Below are 21,690 nucleotides of genomic sequence, written 5' to 3' on the forward strand. Positions count from 1 at the left end.
GTAAGGGACATATGATCTCACCATTAACTAGAATCTAAACAACAAAAAAAAAACAAGTAAAATATAACCAGAGACATTGAAATTAAGAACAATCTGACAGTAACCAGAGGGGAGGTGGAAGGGGATAAATGGCGGGAAAGGGGGAAAGAGCTTTCAGAAACGAGTATAAAGGACACATGGAAAAAAATCAAGGGGGAGTGGAAGAAAGGGAGGGAGGTAGGGATGGCAGGGGCGGGGGGACAGTGGTGGGTCTAAAGGCAGACAACTGTAATGGAACAACAATAAAATGAAGATTTTTTAAAAAGGTTGCGTGTTTGATCCCAGCTCGGGATACCTAAGGTAAGCAATTGATTGAAGATTCTCTCTCACATAATTGTTCTCTCTCTCTTTCTCTCTCTCTTTCTCTCTCTCTGTCTCTCAAGTCAATAAACATGTGATCAATTCAGATTTCAAAAAAATAAATAAAATACGGTCACTCTTGTCTACCATAAACAAAAATCCACCTGGGTATTCCCTCCACAAAAAGGATTCGTTTGGGCAAAAATAAGCATCGCAATCTGGTGCTTGCAGACATGACATTTACAAACAGAGCAAGAAGAAGAAGGCAGATGCTTCACAAGGGGAAGAAGGTACCCAGAGAGCTCCCTGGTACCCCTGCCTGTAGGCAGGTACCCCTACAGGTACTCCTTCCTGTGACACTTCCATGACCCTCATAGTGCAGGACAGCTCCTGCAACAGGGTCCCCAGACCCTGTCTTGGCTGAGGCCTATCTGAAATTTTGACTTTTGCCGATAACATTGGGCAGCTGAGAAAACCCCAAGTTATCGTTGCCCTCAACTTCCTGTTGCACTCCCAGACTTCTTAGCTTCTTAAAAATATCAAGTTGCCAAATATACAGCAGAAGAGTAGCCCAGTGACCTCTGCCTCGTGACTTCCTGATTTTCCTCCCCTTTATAAACTCCAGGGCAGGCCTGGGGTCCCAGCGAGTCAAGAGCAGAGAGCCCAGGAGTACTCAGGCCAGCTCTGCCCTCACACCTGCAAGATGAAGGTCTCTGCAGCTATCCTCCCCTTCCTCATCCTTGCTGCTGCCCTTGGACGCCTGGCCCGTGGATCGCCGGCCCGTGGTGAGTGAGAAACCCTTTGCACTGGTGACCAATTTGGGGGTAACCTGAATTCCAGGGAGGAGACACAGAGGTTCTGTGGAGGTGAATTTGGCACTTGCTTAAAGGCAGCAGCAGCAGCAGCAGGGTATGGACCTTGCCCTGTGGCCTTTGTTCCCTGGGGAAAGTGCACAGACCACTCGGGAAACAATTCTCCTTCCTTTTCATGGCCACAATTATCTGATACCTTCCCTTAGCTCATATGGGACCATTATGAGCTTGAACCAAAGAATTGTAGCAGATTGTGAACTGGGCAAAAAAGCACAGTCGCCTCCAATGTTGAACTAGTGTATCCCGTGCAGCGCAGACTATCAGTTTGAAGAGGAGATGGGACAAGCTGGGCTGGTGACTCACCCGAGTCCACCCAACCGTCCTACTGACTTAGTAACCAGTGACAACCTCCACTGCCTTGTACAAGCAGAAACCACTGCCATCGTCTCACAGACACTGATGCACCGAACCCTCCTGACAACCCTGTGGAGCAGACGGCCAGCATGGGGCATGGTCTTGAGCATTATTTTTTTTAAAGAATTGATTTACTTTTAGAGAGAGAGGATGAGAAGGAGAAATAGAGAGAGAGAAACATCATGTCCAGTGGACTGTCATGCACCCCCTACTGGGGACCTGGCCCACAACTCAGGCATGTGCCCTGACTGGGAATCCAACCAGCAACCCTCTGGTTCACAGGCCCACACTCAATGCACTGAGCTACACCAGCCAGGGTGGTTTGGGGGTATAATTATTAGTCTCATTTTGCACATGAGACACTGAGGCACAGAGGCCTTGGATAAACATGCTCAGATCCCACAGCCAGTAAGTGGTGGAGTCAGGATATGATCTAGCTAGGAAGCTGTTATGAAACGTAAACCAACCCATTTAAGACTTTATTTTGCCAGCCCCACACACATCATATCGAGCACACTGGACGGTACCCACGTGCCTCATTAAACATAACTCACGGGGAACTGCATAGGAAGTGAGCCAACAGCTCAGCGTGTTCGCCTAACCAGCATAACGCAGGCCTACAGTCCCTTCCCCAGAACACAGGGGCCGGGTGCACTTTGGAAGGCAGAGGCTTTGAAAGGCAGAGGTTTGAAAAGGTGATACAATATCACCGGCAACTCCACCTCCGGATACACACCCGAAAGAACAGGAAGCAGGTACCTGGGAGACACAGGTGCACCCGTGCTAACAGCCACACCATTCCTAACACACCCCCGGGGGGAAGCACCCCAAGGGTCCATAAACAAATGAATGGATTCAAAGTGGGGGATATATTGTGCACACAATAGAATATTATTCAGCCAAAAAGGACAGAAATTGGGACACGTGCCACCACATGGAGGAACACTGAGCACGACGTTATGATAAGTGAGATGAGCCAATAACGCAGGGTGAACACCCTGTGATTCCACTGACATGAGGCCCTCAAAGCAGCCAAGTCATAGAGACACAGTGTGGAGTGGTGGTGGCCCGGGGCTGGGGACAGGGAAGTGGGGAGTCACTGTCCAGCTGGTACAGAGGTGCAAGTTTACGAGATGAATAAAGCCCCGTGGGTAGTCTGTGGTTACAGTTGCACAGGATACGAATGTCCTTCATGCTTTAAAGTGCACATTGGAAAATGGTTAGCATTTGCTCAGTCTGGTCTAAAGTACACAGCTCTGTGCTCCCTCTGAGCCTCAAAGAATTGTGACTGTTCTTACGGCTCTGATGGCATTTCCGCCTTGTCTTATCTGATCCCTGAGCCCTTCACAGTCCCCACCAGGTCTCTTTGCCATTCATTCCCCTGATAACTACGGGGTGTGATAAAAGTGTATTCACAGTTGTGAACACGGGAAACACAGAGCTCACTCTTGTGTTGTTATTTCTTAATTACTGTACTATTCCCACACAAACACCTGTGAACCCACTTCTGCCCCACCCAGCATGCACTTCTCGGGTCTCGATCCCTGCAGGGCCCTGAGTCAGAGTCTGAGACAGAAGAGCAAGGTCAAAGTTGTACACTTTATATTAACACACATTAAAAAAATAAACATAATTTTAAAAGATAACACATAACTGGACATTCTTAACAGTCCTAGCTGACTCTGGGAAGCACACTAGAATCAAATAGTAACATTTCTGCCACAGACAGACACGAATATTTATGCTAATGGGACAAAGACTATAAATTGCCTCACTTCACTTTGGGGGACTCTGTGCCACCAAATCACGTAACGAAGAACACCTTTTGGTCTCCAGGGCCCTGTGGGTTCCAGAAATGCGTGGGGAGCATGTTGTGGGCTATGGCACCTGCTGTGGCTGTGTGACTGATTTATCCATGTGGCATTTGCTGTTTGCTCTCTGTATTTAGAGTCAACAGGAAAGAAAGGAAGTGGATAGAACGTTTTCATGGCTCAAACATTTTCAGAAGTCCCCTCAGAAATCTCAGGGCACCAGTGAGACAACGGGCCAGGGGGCAGGCCCAGAACACAGACGGGCGCCCAGTGTCCAGCAGCAGCGTCGCCCCCTCCCCCGGGGCTGGGCTGGGGGGCGACACAGGTGGAGACACGGACACGGTGCCGCCTCCCAGTGATTCCTCTTCCCTCCTTGTCTCTGTCTCCCAATAGAACTCGGATCAGCCATGCATGAGCAGGATGATTCCAGGATACAGCATGCAGGTAAATGTTTCATTGTGCATGTATTTAAAGGCGGCTGTTGGGTACAGATCTGCTCAGTGGCTTCAGTCCTCCTCGTTTACAGGACATGGGGAAAGGGGGAGGGGACATCTCCAAGGGGGACCAGGGTGCACTGTGGGTCCCTCCCCACACACGACCTCTCTCCCACCTGGCTGTCCTGGAGTCTGCTCACCTTGGGGAGAAGGGGTCCTGGCCCTGCCTGGGTGCACAGCTCAACCCTGGGGGGCAGCAAGGACATGCCAGCAGGTGCTGCAGAGGAGGAAGCACCCCTGGAGCTCTTCCCCTTCACACCCTCCCATGCTCTGCAGACAAGGGGGGGGGATGTAGTTTCCTCAGAAAGAGGCTCTGTCCTTACATGGACCTTTCCCCTGCTACAGGTGTGCACCGTCCCACTGACTGCTGCTCCTCCTACACCACACGAAGGATCCGATGTAAAATCATGAAGGATTATTTTCTAACAACCATTGGGTGCTCCCAGGCTGCTGTCATGTAAGTCCCAAGCCTACAGGCCATGTCTTTGGGTTGGGGATCTGATGATGGACGGAGGTCCAGAAAAGTCTCAACCTCTGGATGCTTTGAAGTCTGCAGAGGTTCGTGTCCTCATTAGGATCCTGCACAGCATCAGATACCAGATGCTCCCAGTGAAGGGGGAGGCCATGGAGCGGTGGGGAGAGCAGGAGCAAGGCTGCTCAGGGACACGCCCCTGAGTCACTGAGAGGGTGCCAGAGGCAGGGTCTCCCAGAGGAGACCCCCTGAGACCCTGCAGCAGAGAAAGGGGGGAACAAGATGGACTGAGCTAGGGAAGCCCAGGGGCTGGGAGGATGGGGCTCCTCATCCTTATTTGCAGAACCCTCCTCACTGTATAATCTTTCTCCCCCTTCTTTCCCAGTTTCAAAACCAGGGGTGGGCAGGAGGTCTGTTTCCACCCCGGTGCTGAGGGAGTCCAGGAATGCATTACGAAGTTGGCCTCAGCCAACACCGAGAAAACGGCCGGTGAGAAGAAGCTGTACTAGATGCCACGAGCCCACCTCCACTCTCCCACCTTCGGGGAGTTTCTTGGCCTGAATTCTCTTGTCTAAAGCAACAACTATGTTCTGTTCTGGTTGTAAAAACTGTGCACCAATAAAAAGTACCCAATTTGACTGCACTTGAACTGGAAGAGGAAAAGCAAATGTAGGAATTGGTGGGGTTTGGATTTGTGGTTTATTTGAAAATGAGACACCATGGAATCATTTTTAAGAAGGTAGAAACTTGACTCTTTCAAGTACCGATGGATACAATATGTGTCAAAGATGTAGTTGACCCTCTAGTGAGGGAACCATAAAACTGATTCTAAGACCATCTGAGGAACAGAGCTTTACACAGTTGGTTGGGAATGGCATTCTGTAACTTCGAGAAAAACAGACTAATATTCAATATTGCAATATAACTGTAACTTTTGGGTTGTTTTTTCTATTGAATGAACACCACTTTCATCTGCTCCAGGCAAAAATTGGTAAGTTAACAGGTAATCCCACAAAGTCCAGGGCCTGATCAAGAGTAAATACATTAATCAAAAGTGCATTTCCCAAGGGCAGGTAAAGTGCTTCCCACATAAGGTCAAGTTAAAGGAGTGCACCTCACCAAGATCTTATTATATGAAATGTTAAAGGGACTTGTCTAAGAAAAAGAAGACGATCAAAACTATGAACAGTAAAATGACACCAAACTCACAACTATAAAACACTGAACTGTAAAAACACAAACAAACTAAGCAGACAACTAGAACAGGAAGAGAATCACAGAAATGGAGATTACATGGAGGGCTGTCAGTGTGGACAGAGAGAGGGGAGAATGTAGAGAAGAGGGGCAGAAAATAAGAAGCCTGAATTGTAGGTACAAAACAGACAGGGGCAGGTTATGAACAGGACAGGAAACGGAGAAGCCCAAGAACTTCTGTGTACGACCCATGGACATGAACTAAGGTGGGGGGCAGGGGTGATGCTAGTGGGGGGGGGCAGGACAGATGAAGATAAAGGGGAGAAAAAATGGGACAACTGGAGTGGCATCATCAATAAAATATACTTAAGAAAATAATGAAGTAACCCAGTGACTTCAAGAGCAAGAGCCGGAAACTTTTGACACATGGAGGTCAAAGTTAAGATCAGTATTTCGGGGAATCAAAGTAGGAGGATGTAGGGAAGAAGTGGTCACCATTCACCAGCTTGAATCGCTTGCCACATTTCAAGTGTGAGTTCATGACTCTGTCTACTGGTAATTAAATGTAGTGACTTTGTATATATAGCATGTTTTATACAAATCACACTTATATTTCAAGAAGTATGTGTGCGAAGGAAACTGGCAATTTTGACTTGCTACGAGATGGGAATCTGATGTTATTGGAACAATAACGTTCATGGACTCCGCCCAGGGCTTCAGTCATTGCTACAGGCTATAGCTCTTTTTTAAAAATTTTATTTATTTATCTTTAGAAGGGAAGGGAAGGGAAGGAGAGAGGGAGAGAAACATCAATGTATGGTTGCTTCTCGTATGTCCCCTGCTGGGAACTGGCCTGCCACCCAGGCATGTGCCCTGATGGGGAACTGAACCACGATCTTTTCGTTCCCAGGCCCATGTTCAACCCACTGAGCTACACCAGCCAGGGCTACAGGCTATAACTCTTTATGAATGACCTAACAGAAGAAACACTAAGAGAAAAAATATAAATGCCATGGAACACTGGGAGATGAAACCAGAAACGTTTGCTACTTTGTATATAAAATCTAAACTAGTAAAAGCAATAATATTGTAATGGAAACCAGAGTCAGAACAGGCACACGTACATGTCCGTCGTTAAAACAAAATGAGCTCAGCCCTGTCTGAGGGCTGAGTTGGTGGAAGAGCCAACCCGCACATGGAAAGGCTGCGTGGTCATTCCCTGACTGCAACACGTAACGGAGGCAATGGACTGAAGTTTCCGTCTCACATCAATCTCTCTCTCTCTCTCTCTCTCTGTCTCTCAAGTCAATAAACGTGTGATCAATTCAGATTAAACAACTTAAATAAATAAAATACGGTCACTCTTGTCTACCATAAACAAAAATCCGACTGGGTAGTCCCTCCACAAAAAGGATTTGTTTGGGCAGAAGTAAGCATCGCAATCTGGTGCTTGCAGACAGGACATTTACAAACAGAGCAAGAAGAAGGCAGCTGCTTCACAAGGGGAAGAAGTTACCCAGAGAGCTCCCTGGTACCCCTGCACTGCTTCCTGCGGCACTTCCACGACCCTCATAATGCAGGAGAGCTCGTGCCAGAGGGTCCCCAGACCCTCTCTTGGCTGAGACCTCTGTCTGAAATTTTGACACTTCTGCCGATAACATTGGGCAGCTGAGAAAACCCCAAGTTATCGTTGCCCTCAACTTCCTGTTGCATTCTAGGAGTTGTTCCCGTCTTAGAAACATCACGGCGCCACTGTACAGCCAAAGGGCATTCTGTTGACGTCTGCCCTGGGACTTCCTGATTCCCCTCTTCTGATAAATACGAGGGCAGAGCTGGGTCCCAGGGAGGCGGGAGCAGAGAGCCCGGAGCACTCAGACCAGCTCTGCCCTCACACCTGCAAGATGAAGGTCTCCGCAGCTGCCCTCCCCTTCCTCATCCTTGCTGCTGCCCTTGGACTCCCCACCCATGCAACTTTCCGGCATAGATCCCCGACCCCTGGTGAGTCAGTGAGCCTTTGCACTGGTGACCAATTTGGTGGTAACCTGAATTCCAGAAAGGAGAGGAGACAGAGGGCCATGGAGGTGAATTTGGCACTTGCTTAAAGGCAGCAGCACGGTATGGACCTTGCCCTGTGGCCTTTAGTCCCTGGGGAAAGTGCACACACCACTCGGGAAACAATTCTCCTTCCTTTTCATGGCCACAAATATCTGATACCTTCCCTTAGCTCATATGGGACCATTATGAGCTTGAGCCAAAGAATTGTAGCAGATTGTAAACTTGGGAAAAAAGCACAGTCGCCTCCAATGTTGAACTAGTGTATCCCATGCAGTGCAGACTATCAGTTTGAAGAGGAGATGGGACAAGCCGGGCTGGTGACTCACCCGAGTCCACCCAACCATCCTACTGACTTAGTAACGAGTGAAAACCTCCACTGCCTTGTACAAGCAGAAACCACTGCCATCGTCTCACAGACACTGATGCACCGAACCCTCCTGACAACCCTGTGGAGCAGACGGCCAGCATGGGGCATGGTCTTGAGCATTTTTTTTAAAAGAATTGATTTACTTTTAGAGAGAGAGGATGAGAAGGAGAAAGAGAGAGAGAGAAACATCATGTGCGGTAGCCCACTGTGCACCCCCTACTGGGGACCTGGCCCACAACCCAGGCATGTGCCCTGACTGGGAATTGAACCAGAGACCCTTTGGTTCCCAGGCCAGTGCTCAATCCATTGAGCTACACCAGCCAGGGCAGTTTTGGGTATTATTATTAGTTTCATTTTGCACATGAGAAGCTGAGGCACAGAGGCCTTGGATAACATGCTCAGATCCCACAGCCAGTAAGTGGTGGAGTCAGGATATGATCTAGCTAGGAAGCTGTTATGAAACGTAAACCAACCCATTTAAGACTTTATTTTGCCAGCCCCACACACATCATATCGAGCACACTGGACGGTACCCACGTGCCTCATTAAACATAACTCACGGGGAACTGCATAGGAAGTGAGCCAACAGCTCAGCGTGTTCGCCTAACCAGCATAACGCAGGCCTACAGTCCCTTCCCCAGAACACAGGGGCCGGGTGCACTTTGGAAGGCAGAGGCTTTGAAATGCAGAGGTTTGAAAAGGTGATACAATATCACCGGCAACTCCACCTCCGGATACACACCCGAAAGAACAGGAAGCAGGTACCTGGGAGACACAGGTGCACCCGTGCTAACAGCCGCACCATTCCTAACACACCACAGGGGGAAGCACCCCAAGTGTCCATCAACAAATGAATGGATTCAAAGTGGGGGATACATTGTGTACACAATAGAATATTATTCAGCCAAAAAGGACAGAAATTGGGACACGTGCCACCACATGGAGGAACACTGAGCACAACGTTATGATAAGTGAGATGAGCCAATAACACAGGGTGAACACCCTGTGATTCCACTGACATGAGGCCCTCAAAGCAGCCAAGTCATAGAGACACAGTGTGGAGTGGTGGTGGCCCAGGGCTGGGGACAGGGAAGTGGGGAGTCACTGTCCAGCTGGGACAGAGGTGCAAGTTTATGAGACGAATAAAGCCCCGTGGGTAGTCTGTGGTTACAGTTGCACAGGATATGAATGTCCTTCATGCTTTAAAGTGCACATTGGAAAATGGTTAGCATTTGCTCAGTCTGGTCTAAAGTACACAGCTCTGTGCTCCCTCTGAGCCTCAAAGAATTGTGACTGTTCTTACGGCTCTGATGGCATTTCCGCCTTGTCCTATCTGATCCCTGAGCCCTTCCAGTCCCCACCAGGTCTCTTTGCCATTCATTCCCCTGATAACTACGGGGTGTGATAAAAGTGTATTCACAGTTGTGAACACGGGAAACACAGAGCTCACTCTTGTGTTGTTATTTCTTAATTACTGTTAAACTATTCCCACACAAACACCTGTGAACCCACTTCTGCCCCACCCAGCATGCACTTCTCGGGTCTCGATCCCTGCAGAGCCCTGAGTCAGAGTCTGAGACAGAAGAGCAAAATTGTACATTTTATATTATGTGTATTTTACTGCACATTCAAAAAAATAAACATTTTCAAAAGATAATATATAACTGGACATTCTTAACAGTCCTAGCAGACTCTGGGAAGCACACTAGAATCAAATAGTAACATTTCTGCCACAGACAGACACGAATATTTATGCTAATGGGACAAAGACTATAAATTGCCTCACTTCATTTTGGGGGACTTTGTGCCACCAAATCACTTAACGAAGAACATCTTTTGGTCTCCAGGGCCCTGTGGGTTCCAGAAATGCGTGGAGAGCATGTTGTGGGCTATGGCACCTGCTGTGGCTGTGTGACTGATTTATCCATGTGGCATTTGCTGTTTGCTCTCTGTATTTAAAGTCAACAGGAAAGAAAGGAAGTGGATAGAACGTTTTCATGGCTCAAACATTTTCAGAAGTCCCCTCAGAAATCTCAGGGCACCAGTGAGACAACGGGCCAGGGGGCAGGCCCAGAACACAGATGGGCGCCCAGTGTCCAGCAGCAGCGTCGCCCCCCTCCCCCGGGGCTGGGCTGGGGGGCGACACAGGTGGAGACACGGACACGGTGCAGCCTCCCAGTGATTCCTCTTCCCTCCTTGTCTCTGTCTCCCAATAGAACTCAAGTTGGCCATACGTGATTGGGATCAATTCTTAATAGACCAAGGAGTTGTTTCATTGTGCATGTATTTAAAGGCGGCTGTTGGGTACAGATCTGCTCAGTGGCTTCAGTTCTCCTCATTTACAGGACATGGGGAAAGGGGGAGGGGACATCTCCAAGGGGGACCAGGGTGCACTGTGGGTCCCTCCCCATACACGACCTCTGTCCCACCTGGCTGTCCTGGAGTCTGCTCACCTTGGGGAGAAGGGCCTCCCTGACGCCTCCTGCAGCATTGCACCTTCCTCTTCTGGGAGAAGGGGTCCTGGCTCTGCCTGGGTGCACAGCTCAACCCTGGGGTAGGGGGGGAGCAAGGACATGCCAGCAGGTGCTGCAGAGGAGGAAGCACCCCTGGAGCTCTTCCCCTTCACACCCTCCCCTGTGCTCTGCAGACAAGGGGGGGAGGATGTAGTTTCCTCAGAAAGAGGCTCTGTCCTTACATGGACCTTTCTCCTGCTACAGACGCACGCCACACCAGTGACTGCTGCTTCTCCTATGGTACACAAAATGTCCAATGTGAATTCATGGAGGATTATTATGAAACGAGCAGTAAGTGCTCCCAGCCTGCTGTCATGTAAGTGCCAAGCTTACCAGCCATGTCTTGGGGTTGGGGATCTGATGATGGAGGGAGGTCCGGAAAAGTCTCACCCTCTGGATGCTTTGAAGTCGGCAGAGGTTCGTGTCCTCATTAGGATCCTGCACAGCATCAGATATAAGATGCTCCCAGTGAAGGGGGAGGCCATGGAGGGGTGGGGAGAGCAGGAGCAAGGCTGCTCAGGGACACGCCCCTGAGTCACTGAGAGGGTGCCAGAGGCAGGGTCTCCCAGAGGAGGCCCCCTGAGACCCTGCAGCAGAGAAAGGGGGGAACAAAATGGGCTGAGTGGGGGAATTCTAGGGGCCAGGAGGATGGTGCTCCCCAGTCATATTTGTTGAACCCTCTTCACTGTATAATCTTTCTCCCCAGATTCATCACCAAGAGGGGGCAGCAAGTCTGTGCAGACCACCACAGTAGGAGAGTTCGGCATTGTATGGAAGACCTGGACTCAGCTAAGAAACAGAGAAAAAGGATTGGTTGAGGAGAAGCCACGGTAGATGCCATGCACCCACCTCCACTCTCTCACCTTCCGGGAGTTTCTTGGCCTGAATTCTTTTCTCAAAAGCAACAATTATTGTTCCACTTATTGCACCAATAAAAAGTATCGAATTTGACTGTGGTTGAACTGGAAGAGGAGAACAAAATGTAGGAAAGTCTGGGCTTTGGATTTGAGGTTTATTTGAAAATGAGACATCACAGAATCATTTTTAAGAAGGTAAAAACATGACTCATTCATGTACCAATCAATGGACACAATATGTGTCAAAGATGTACTCAACCCACTAGTGAGGGAACCATAAAACTGATTCTAAGACCATCTGAGGAACAGAGCTTTACACAGTTAGTTGGGAATGGCATTCTGAAACTTCGAGAAAAACAGACTAATATTCAATATTGCAATATAACTGTAACTTTTGGGTTGTCTTTTCTACTGGACAAAACCACATGCCTCTGTGCTTGACCTAAATTGGTAAGTTCACATGTAATCTCACAAAGTCTGGGGCTTGATCAAGAGCAAACAGAACTTCAATCAAAAGTGCATTTCCCAAGGGCAGGTAAAGTGCTTCCCAGATAAGGTGAAGTGCCGAGGTCCGGCCGCAGCGGGTCAAGGGGTCCCACAGGTGAGGGTAGGCGTCAGCGCTGGGTGACAGAGGACAACACGCCTCAAAGGACAGTGAAGCTCTGTTCCGTTTATTGTAAGTACAGGCAGGTTTTTATATTTTCATTTTAGGTAGTGATTAACATTTGCAGGTGTATAGCATGATCATTTAAGCAGAAAAATTAATACAAAGGTAATCAGTAAAAGTACGAAAGTTCCCATAGATTTAGTTATAATATACAAAGATTATTTTAACCAGGAGAGCTATTAATCAGACAATTAGAAGTATTTTATTGTATATTAAAGTTTCTCAGAATTTGTCATAGGGCAAAAGGATACGCTAGATTGACTAGAGAAAATAGGAAATTTATTATAAGGCCCTTGTGATGTCTAACTTAGCTATCTACCTTTTTTTGTCTAAAATGTTTTTCTGTGTACTATAAATTCTGATTCTTTAGTAACTGTTTAGTTTGTAATAACTAGCTAGCTTTTGTTATTTCTTTGCCTGTCCAGTTGATATATATTCTTATTCAAGGTAAAGGAGGGGCTATTCCTATGTTGCAGGGGGCTTTCAAGGGTACTTCTTTTAAGTTTCTCTAGGAGTTCCTTTATAGACATGTTTTGTACTTTGATTCCCTCTAAGAAAGCAGTGAGATCATCTCCTGATTTCCTAGAGTTCTCTATCTTATCTTGGGTGTTTTTCCAATGATCTGTTATTGATTAAGCTTGAATTCTCAGATTGTTCTAGTTGTTTCTTTGTACCTATATTCCCTGACGTTTCTAGTATGATATCATTATTCTGTTCATTGAGCCGGGAAAGGTCTAGGTGCACTATCTGAATCACTGCAAGGGTATTTATAATGATTAAAGCAGAAAAGGTCATGATCCCCAAAGCAAGCACAATCACAGTAGGTATTGCAGGGCCTTCCATGCCACGTCCACCAAGTTGGAAACTGCTTCCTTGAAGTCTTACACCCCCTCTCAGGACCTTGTCACGGAGAGAGGGATCCAACAGTGGACTCGACAGTGGACGTGGCAGTGAAGTTAAAGGAGTTCATCATCACCAAGATCTTATTACATGAGCTGTTAAAGGGAATTGTCTGAGAAAAAGAGGATGGTCAAAACTATGAAAAATGACCACAATCTCACAACTATCAACAACCGAACCTAAAAAAAACAAAAACAAACTGAGCAAATAACTAGAACAGGAAGAGAATCACAGAAACAGACACCAGATGGAGGGTTAGCAGTAGGAGGTGGAGGAGGAGGGGGGGGGGAAGGCACAGGGAATAAGAAGCCTAAATGGTAGGTACAAAATAGACAGGGGGAGGTTAAGCAAAGTATGGGAAATGGAGACCCAAATAACTTCTATGTAGGACCCATGGACCTGAACTAAGCGGGAGAGGGGATGCTCATGGGAGCTGAATGCAGGACAGAGGGGGATAAAGGGGAGAAAAAATGGGGCAACTGTAATAGGATAATCATTAAAATATACCTAAAAGAAAGTGCATTTCCCCACAGATGTAAGCACTCCTGCGGTGGGCATCTTAGACAACGTTCCAATATAATTGAAAGGCCCACAGTCACCCTGATGCCTTCTTTCTGGCTGGAATGTTTTTTCTTAAGAGATATATGTTCCTCAAAACGTGTCTTCTTGAACGTTAAAGAACATTAAGAAAAACATTGACAGTTGCAGTTAATATCAACTTCACGTCCGTGTCTATTAAAGCCTACATATTTACAATTAGTAAATCTTGGTCACTGTCTCTTTCATAAACAGATGAAAGCACTGGATTCCAAACAACAAAGCTTCTTTAGTTAAAAAAATTAAACTTTTAAAACCTATGCTTACTTTTTTGGGTGACTGCCCATAAGAAATCAATAACAAAAAAAAAACCTTACGGATAACCAGTGAGTAAAGCTGTCAATTACTCTAATATCTAGAGATTAAACACAAATTCACAGTGTATCCCATCCTTCCTATTAAAACAGCTGATCTTTGAAGGTTTGACTACAGCGTAGAAAACTTTCTTTTACTCCATCACTCGGGAGTGGAGGGATGGGCAGGAAGTGGTTGGGGATAAAGGCTTACTACACACCGGTGTGTACAACTGAAACAAGCATTCCGGGTGACTCAGGCCCTAGGCCTCACAGTGGCCCTAGGGCCTCACTTGGACCCACCCCTTTAGGACTTACCTGGAAACTGACTGGCAGGCTAGCTGGTGGAGTTGTGAAGGGGAAGAGCACCTTAGTGCACGTGACCTTCAGGGCTGCTTTTCCTTTTCCCAGCCTAAGCGGAAGTCCCTTACTCCTCCGTTGTGACTGCGGATTCCGACCACAGGGGCCCTGGCTCTGGTAGGTGAAGCAGGAGGGGCGGAACTGATTCAGCCTTTCACTGATCATCAGAGAGTTTCACCGGGTAGGGGGCGGGGTTTCTTGCCCCTGACCGGAAGTTATCCAGGGCCCCGCCCAGTTCTTTCTCCGGGGCACCGCCCCCTTTGGGGGATCCCCACGGCAGATCTCTTCCTGTAGGTAGACAGCTGTGCTTGTAGGGTCATCCCGGGGCCACCCCTGCTCCTGACGTCCTGAACTGGGGGCTGGCAAGGTCGTAGCTTCTTCCCCCCCCCCACTGACTCGAGGGTTGTGCTACCCAGGATCCTGGTGGAAACCCGCTTTCTCAATCATCTTCCCCTTCACCTGTATGAGGATACAAGGTTTTGCAGCCTCCTTGTGTTTTGCCACCAAGCCGGTGCATGTCCTTTACACCGAACAGAAATTTCTCCCCTTATGGGCAGCTGACACCATCTTTTCAGATCCCCTACTGCTACAAGGAATGTGTTTTTGTTTTCGTATTTGTTCTGTCATTGCGACGGGATTTGGGGAGAGGGAAAAACAAACACAGATGCTCAGGGTTCTGGCCTCCATTGGGACTCAGCTACAATCTTCCCTGTCGCTCTCAGCGCTGTCCCGAGTTCCGGGGAATTCTGGAGTGTGGGGTCAGCGCCGGCCCGTTGAGCCCTGGCTTCCACGACTGAGTGACCGCAACAGTAGTTTGTGGCTTCTCGGTAGTGATTTGCTTTCAGAGCCTTGGGGAAAATGTTCCAGAGTTGTTGGATTGCAACTGCGCTAGACCTCAGGGGAATGAATGCCTGTACCCAGCTTCGTTGGGTTCTCGGCTGGTCAAGTGGTCATCTTAGAATGAAATGAGGAGCGGCAGGGCTCTGCATAGTAGAGAGCCACGTGTTTCCTGGTCAAGGATTTGGGTCGTGACAATGGCCGCTGAGCAGAAATAAAGGATGGGAACCATTCTCACCTTTCTGACCAAGCATATGCCAGTCGAGATCTTGGAGGAGATAAGGGCAGGTCCCGGCTGGGTCCATTGCCTGAGACTCAAGGACTGTTTTCCCACTTCCTCACGAACAGCGTGTTCTTTCTCACTTCCTTGTTTCCGCCATCCCTCTGGCAGAAACGCCCCTCCCCTCAATTCTGAGCAAACCCAACCCATCCTGCGAAGTTCAATTCCAGTGCCGCCCTGAACCCTTCCCTCACTGCCCCAGCCAGAGCACCCACCTCCCTTCCTCCGGAACTCCGAAACAGATATTCACTGTCGCTCGGGTTATTTCGGAGCGACTGCTTTATGTTGCACTTTGTGGGCATTAGAAAAACCATCAGTACTGGAACAATTAAAATTTAAAAAATATTAAATAACACATAAAAAAGAAAAACTATCAGAGCCAAACACATTAGGCTCCTGCCCTTCAAGAATATTTCAGTGTAGAGACAAGAATGAAAATAAGATAGGACATCTGCCTGTAAGAGTCATCTCTAATTCATTACTAAATCTCCAATTAGGCAACACTGGGTCAGAATGATGAAGTCTGGCCCTGACTTGGATAACTCGGTGGGCTGCACTGCAGTAAAATGTTGAAGTTCGTGTTGACGGCAACCAGCCTGGGGCTGAGGCCTCCCTAGGCCCCAGACAGGCTGCCCAAGAGCTGAAGAGACCAACATATCGCCACACACCAGGCAGGAAGCTGTACTACAGGCAAACCGCAGAGATATTGCAGGTTTAGTCCCAGACACCACGATGCTGGTGGAGGGTCCTGCCTTCAATTTTTAAAAAGCACAACAGCTGCGAAGTGCCATAAACCAAGGCATGGCTGTATGTAGATCAGGGCTTTTGCACTTTTAGCATAAGAATCACCTGGAGAGCCCTGGCTGGTGTGGCTCAGTGGACTGAGCGCAGGCTGCGAACCAAAGGGTCAGGGGTTCAATTTGCAGTCAGGGCACATGCCTGGGACGCAGGCCAGGTCCCCAGTAGGGGCACAGGAGAGGCAACCACACACTGATGTTTCTCTCCCTCTCTTCCTCCATCCCTTCCCCTCTATCTAAAAATAAAATAAATAAAATCTTTAAATTAAAAAAAAGGAATCATCTGGAGAGCTCGTCAAACTAGATTGCTGGGTCCCAGCCCCAGAAATTCTGATTCAGGAGGACTGAGTGGGGCCAAAGGACCAGCCTCCCTAACGAGGTCCCAGGTGGTGCGACACCAGCTGGTGCCAGGGCACTTTGACCGAGACTCTCACTTGGCTTTGCAACTTCACTGTTGCCTGCGACTCTCACAAAAGGCACCTATTTTCTTTATCAACCAATACATAAATACAAATAATTTTTTAAAGATTTTATTTATTTATTTTTAGAGAGAAGGGAAGGGAAGGAGAAAGTGAGGGAGAGAAACATCAGTGTGTGGTTGCCTCTCACGCACCCACCACTGGGGACCTGGCCCGCAACCCAGGCATGTGCCCTGACTGGGAATTTAACCGGGGACCCTTTGGATCACAGGCCTGCACTGAATCCACTGAGCCACACCAGCCAGAGCCCGCAATGCCATTCCCAAAGCAATGAACCCACAGGCCCTGGTTACTTAAAACCATTCTCCGCAAACAGGAACCAGGCCCATTAGAGAAATGACTGAGGCCAGAGCAGGGGCAAAGTATGTCTTTTTGTACCAAAAAGTAAGAAAATAAAGGTAAATAATAAAAAATTAAATGGTCTACATAGAGGAAAAAACATCACCACAAATAAAAGTTCCTCCTTAGAATATTCTCAATACTCTCAATACAGAATTCTCTACACAGCAAAGAGTATCAGTCAAGTGTGCAGAAAGAGTAATGAGCCTGTGAGGTGTACACAGGAAGACTAGCTCAGTTCACGCATGCACCCCTCTTCTAAAACGTGCATTTATTAATCACCTGCTATACACGAGGGTCTCCGCCAATGGGCGAGGATAAATCACAGACACCCCGCCCCCTGCCTGGAGGGGTCGAGGCAGGAAGACAACAGCAGGCAGAGTGGGCCAAGTGCCCCCAGAAAGAGCTTGGTTGAGGCCACAGGGCTGCGAGTCTGCAGAGATGGCTTTACCCTGTCCCCAAGCCATTCTGAGAATGCGAGCGAGTCACCGGCCCCCCCTGAGCCCCGCCTCATCCTCAGTAAATGGCAAACACATAGCAAGCAGGCTGCACCCGCACAGAAACACCTGTCACTCACGGGGCTCCTTTCTGAGCCACGAGGACAGGGGCTCAGAGCAGCTTCCGACACGGAGCTGCAGCCCACCGCCATCCCTGATGGGATGTTGTCAAGCGGGGTGGCCGTCCCTGAACTGGGCATATGCATACTTCAGGTTCCCACCGAGCTGCCTAGGGTCAAAGTCGGACACCGGGAGAAGGTCCCAGAGGGACCCCCACCTGAGCTCGGGGAAACCCAGCCTGCCAGGGTGTTTTCAGACAGCATAATTGGGGCTCCCCTATTCCTCCAAGTGTGTGGTGCTTAAGAACACAGACTTGGGGCCAGGCTGCTCAGGTTTGAATCCCAATTCTACTTACCAATGGCCATGCCTTGGGCAAGTCGTTTAGGCTCTCTGTGCCTCAGTTTCCCCAACTGCTGATACAAGGATCGATTGGGCCTGAAGCCTTTGGGACAGCAGCTAGCGTGTCTAGCAGCTGTTAGAGAACCTTTGTCAGATAAACGACCTACTGCGCGCCACGGCACGTCCTCACTCAGGCTGTGGTGAGGGTGTGGGAGCGAGACTGGGAGCCAGAAGTTCTGCCTAAGGTTCCCGTGAGGATTCGAGAGCTGATGTGGGGGACTCCAGACTTCATCCTGTCACCCCAAACCCCCTCTGATCTTCGGGGGAACAGAGTCTAAATCTCCTCCAGCCCCGACACAGCCTTATTCTGAGACCTGGAACTGGAGTCGGGCCTAGGACGGCTGATTCCAGCCTCCAGATCTCACACTCAGTTGGGCCAGTGCCCCCCACCCCTGCGCCCCAGCCCCGGGCCCATGGTCTCCACCTAATGGAGGATTTAGGTCAATAGGGAGACGTTCCCACTGGGGGTGGACGGCAGCTTCCCTCCCAGAACCTCGGCTCTTGGTACTTCCTTCACGCCACCCTCACCATCTGTGCCGGATACAAAAGCGCTGAGGTCATCATCACTTTCTACTTTCCTTTGAAATCTCAGTTCTCTTATTCGAAAACTGTTTTGCCTAGATAATCACTTCTCAGCATTCCGTCAGCCCGGGAGCCCCAGGAGCCCCTACTGGGCCAGCTCCCCCCCCACAGTGGCTCTGTCTGGGGGGAGATGGAGGTCCCCAGGGCTGCCATTCCCTGCCTGCTCCTCCTCCTCCTCATCATCATCGTCACCATCATCACTATCGCCCTAGGGACCGAGACTACATCCTCCTCACATGAACGCCATTCCCTGTCTTCCTTCCACCCTGGTCCCTGCAGGGAAAACAGGCCGGAGTGAGGCTGCGGGGCGCAGGACGGGGAGGGCCTCGACTAAGAGACCTGGCGTTTTCTTGAACCGGTTCCACCCTCGCCTCCCCCAGCACCGGACCCCTTCCCGCCAAGGCCCTGCAATGAGGCCAACCTGCTTCTCCACTCCCTCAAAACAGGGCCTCCCATGTGGGGGGCGTTGCCCCCAGAGATGCTGAGGAGCGGTGCTTGGAGCCCCTCAAGGCCACATGTCCACCTGAGGCCTGAGCTGGGGGCCCAGCCTGTGTCCAGGGCCAGTGCAGCAATGCTCAGGCCTGGCCTTTGGGGAATGTGACTGGGGTTAGGGGGTCCCCCAGTCATGTTTTTTCCAGCTTATTTCTAAAGGATGAGCTGCTTTTACAGACAACCGAACTGTTCCTCACCTTCGACGATACCTCGTTTTCTTTCAGAGACGGGGTTGAAACACAGAAGGCTGTTGAAATAAAATTACTCTGAAGTCAGTGGGAACTGGACAGCTTGACTTGCCTCTGTGAAAAGGCGTTCACCACTTGGGAGCCAGTGGGAGTGGGTCCTGGACAGGGGACCCCGATTCCATCCTTAGAGAGCAAGGGTGCGGCCCGGAGAGGGGCTGGGTGACAGGCCCAGGCCCTTCCCGCTCCGCCCAAGCACCCGCTGCCCTCGGGGGCCCCTGAGGCCATCACGACGCACACTCACGTTCCTATCCAACTTGGTCATGGGACATGGACACCCCAAGTCATTCCGCCACATAAGCACAGCACGCTGAGACACCTTTGGTCTCAAATGTCCTTCCTGCTGTGTCCGTAGTCCCGCTCAGTGAGGCTTTGCTGTCCCCCACTTGTAACTCCCACAATCAGAAAATAATGGAAATGTCGCCTCAGTGATTTTTTTAAAAACCACACTTTTCAGCCATGAAACCTTTTCCTCAAGCAAAAATCTCACACCGAGACCCACAGAGCCAGGCAGAGACAAGGGCCGGGCAGGGTCCCGTAGTGAAGACTCCACTGGCAAAGGTGTCAGTGCCTCCAGGCCTGTCGGTCCCTGATGCGCCCTGAGCCCGGGAAGCTCCTGGAAAACCCCAGTCCCGCAGGCTCGCTGACCAGTGAGGACACTGGGAGGGCACAACGGGGCGGTGGGCTCAGAGCCAGCAACTGTGACCTGCAGTTGAGTCTGGGCGTCCTCCCCTCTTCGCAGGATGGGGGCTGTGAGGGGCTGGGCCTGCACTCCCACAGGGCACGAGTCCCAGCCCCTGGCGGGATTTCTTCCAAACACCCCTAGCACTTCCATGGGGGAATTCCTTCCCAACCCCTAATATCCCATTTCTTAGGAAATTAGTTGTTTTCCCAAATCCCAAAGTCTCCAGAAATTTCAGTTGAGAAACTGGGAAAATGGGGAACAGAATCACAATTCTCCTGGAGGAACTGAAGTTTAACAATCATCATAGAGATGATACTTCTTTAAAGTAACCAAATAACACTGAGAGCAAGAGCTGGAAAGACTTGAACATGGCGGTCAAAGTTAAGATGGGCATTTTGGGGGCTCAGGGCGGGAGGACCCAGGAAGGAAGAGGTCATGGTCCATCCGCGTGAAGCCTCTGCCATGTTCGTGGCCTCGTCTGCTGCTCAGTAAATGTTAGTGAGTGTGTATATATAGCCTGTTGTATACAAATCACACTGATCTTTCAAGAAATACGTTTTGGAAGTAAAGTAACTCCTTAAACTGGCAATTTCAACCGCATAGGAGAAGTGAATCTGATGTTATTGGAACAATAATGTTCACGGACCCTGCCCAGTGTTTGAGTCATTGCTACAGGCTATAGCTCTTTACGAATGACCTAACAAGAAACACTAAGAGAAAAAATATAAATGCCATGGAACACTGGGAGATGAAACCAGAAACGTTTGCTAATTTGAATATAAAATCTAAACTAGTGAAAGCAATAATAATTGGGATGAAAACCAGAATCAGAACACGCACACATACATGTCCATTGTTAAAAAAAAAAAATCAGCCCTGGCTGGTGTGGCTCAGTGGATTGAGCATGGGCCTGTGAAGCAAAGGGTCGCTGGTTTGATTCCCAGTCAGAGCACATGCCTGGGTTGCAGGCCAGGTCCCCATAGGGGACACATGAGAGGCAACCATACACTGATGTTTCTCTCTCACTTTCTCCTTCCCTTCACCTCTCTCTAAAAATAAATAAAACATTTTTTAAAAAATGAGCTCAGCCCTGGCCGAAGGCTCCGTTGGTTGGAGAGCTGACCCACACATCAAAAGGTTGAGTGTTTGAGCCCTGCTCAGGACACATATGTAGACAATCAATTGAACAACTGAAGTCTGTCTCTCACATCAGTATCTCCCTTTCTCTCAAATCAGTAAACATATAATCAATTGAAATTTAGAAAAATACAGTGAAATAAAATATGGTCACTCTTGTCTACCATTAACAAAAAGCCGACTGGGTAGTCCCTCCACAAAAAGGATTTGTTTGGGCAAAAGTAAGCATCGCAATCTGGTGCTTGCAGACATGACATTTACAAACAGAGCAAGAAGAAAGCAGATGCTTCACAAGGGGAAGAAGAAGTTACCCAGAGAGCTCCCTGGTACCCCTGCCTGTAGGCAGGTACCCCTACAGGTACTTCTTCCTGTGGCACTTCCATGACCCTCACAGGATGGGACAACTCCTTGCACAGGGTCCTCTGACTCCTGTCCTGGCTGAGGCCACTCTCTGAAATTTTGACACTTCTGCCTACATCCACTGCACAGCTGAGAAAACCCCACGTCATCATGGCCCTCAACTTCCTGTTGCACTCCCAGACTGGTTCCCTTAATAAAATTATCAAGTTGCCAGCACTATAAGCAAAGAGAATTCTGTGGCACTCTACCTCGTGACTTCCTGATTTTTCCTCCCCTTATAAACACCAGGGCAGGCCTGGGGTCCCAGGGAGTCGGGAGCAGAGAGCCCAGGAGTACTCAGGCCAGCTCTGCCCTCA

At 49.1% G+C, this 21,690-nt stretch overlaps 2 protein-coding genes across 2 annotated transcripts; both read left to right on the top strand.

Moving 5' to 3' along the window:
• Positions 1-936: 936 nt before the first annotated feature.
• Positions 937-4,985, top strand: LOC128626776 (C-C motif chemokine 15-like). Its single transcript, XM_053661304.1, has 4 exons — positions 937-1,124; positions 3,770-3,820; positions 4,216-4,327; positions 4,728-4,985. The coding sequence occupies exons 1-4, from the start codon at positions 1,043-1,045 to the stop codon at positions 4,849-4,851; spliced, it is 369 nt and encodes a 122-aa protein (XP_053517279.1). The 5' UTR covers positions 937-1,042; the 3' UTR covers positions 4,852-4,985.
• Positions 4,986-7,404: 2,419 nt separating this feature from the next.
• Positions 7,405-11,394, top strand: LOC128626778 (C-C motif chemokine 3-like). The gene is made up of 3 exons (XM_053661306.1): positions 7,405-7,534; positions 10,676-10,787; positions 11,178-11,394. The coding sequence occupies exons 1-3, from the start codon at positions 7,438-7,440 to the stop codon at positions 11,287-11,289; spliced, it is 321 nt and encodes a 106-aa protein (XP_053517281.1). The 5' UTR covers positions 7,405-7,437; the 3' UTR covers positions 11,290-11,394.
• Positions 11,395-21,690: the final 10,296 nt, after the last annotated feature.

This window comes from Artibeus jamaicensis, unplaced genomic scaffold (assembly GCF_021234435.1).
Source record: "Artibeus jamaicensis isolate MK-2021 breed Jamaican fruit bat unplaced genomic scaffold, CSHL_Jam_final contig_2259, whole genome shotgun sequence".
In the NCBI taxonomy this organism is placed as follows: Eukaryota; Metazoa; Chordata; class Mammalia; order Chiroptera; family Phyllostomidae; genus Artibeus; species Artibeus jamaicensis.

Coding starts and splice junctions, on each gene's coding strand:
- LOC128626778 (XM_053661306.1), top strand. CDS start 7,438: ATGAAGGTCTCCGCAGCTGCCCTCCCCTTCCTCATCCTTGCTGCTGCC. Junction 7,535..10,675: donor GCATAGATCCCCGACCCCTG/GTGAGTCAGTGA, acceptor CTCCTGCTACAG/ACGCACGCCACACCAGTGAC. Junction 10,788..11,177: donor TGCTCCCAGCCTGCTGTCAT/GTAAGTGCCAAG, acceptor CTTTCTCCCCAG/ATTCATCACCAAGAGGGGGC.
- LOC128626776 (XM_053661304.1), top strand. CDS start 1,043: ATGAAGGTCTCTGCAGCTATCCTCCCCTTCCTCATCCTTGCTGCTGCC. Junction 1,125..3,769: donor CCGTGGATCGCCGGCCCGTG/GTGAGTGAGAAA, acceptor GTCTCCCAATAG/AACTCGGATCAGCCATGCAT. Junction 3,821..4,215: donor TTCCAGGATACAGCATGCAG/GTAAATGTTTCA, acceptor CCCCTGCTACAG/GTGTGCACCGTCCCACTGAC.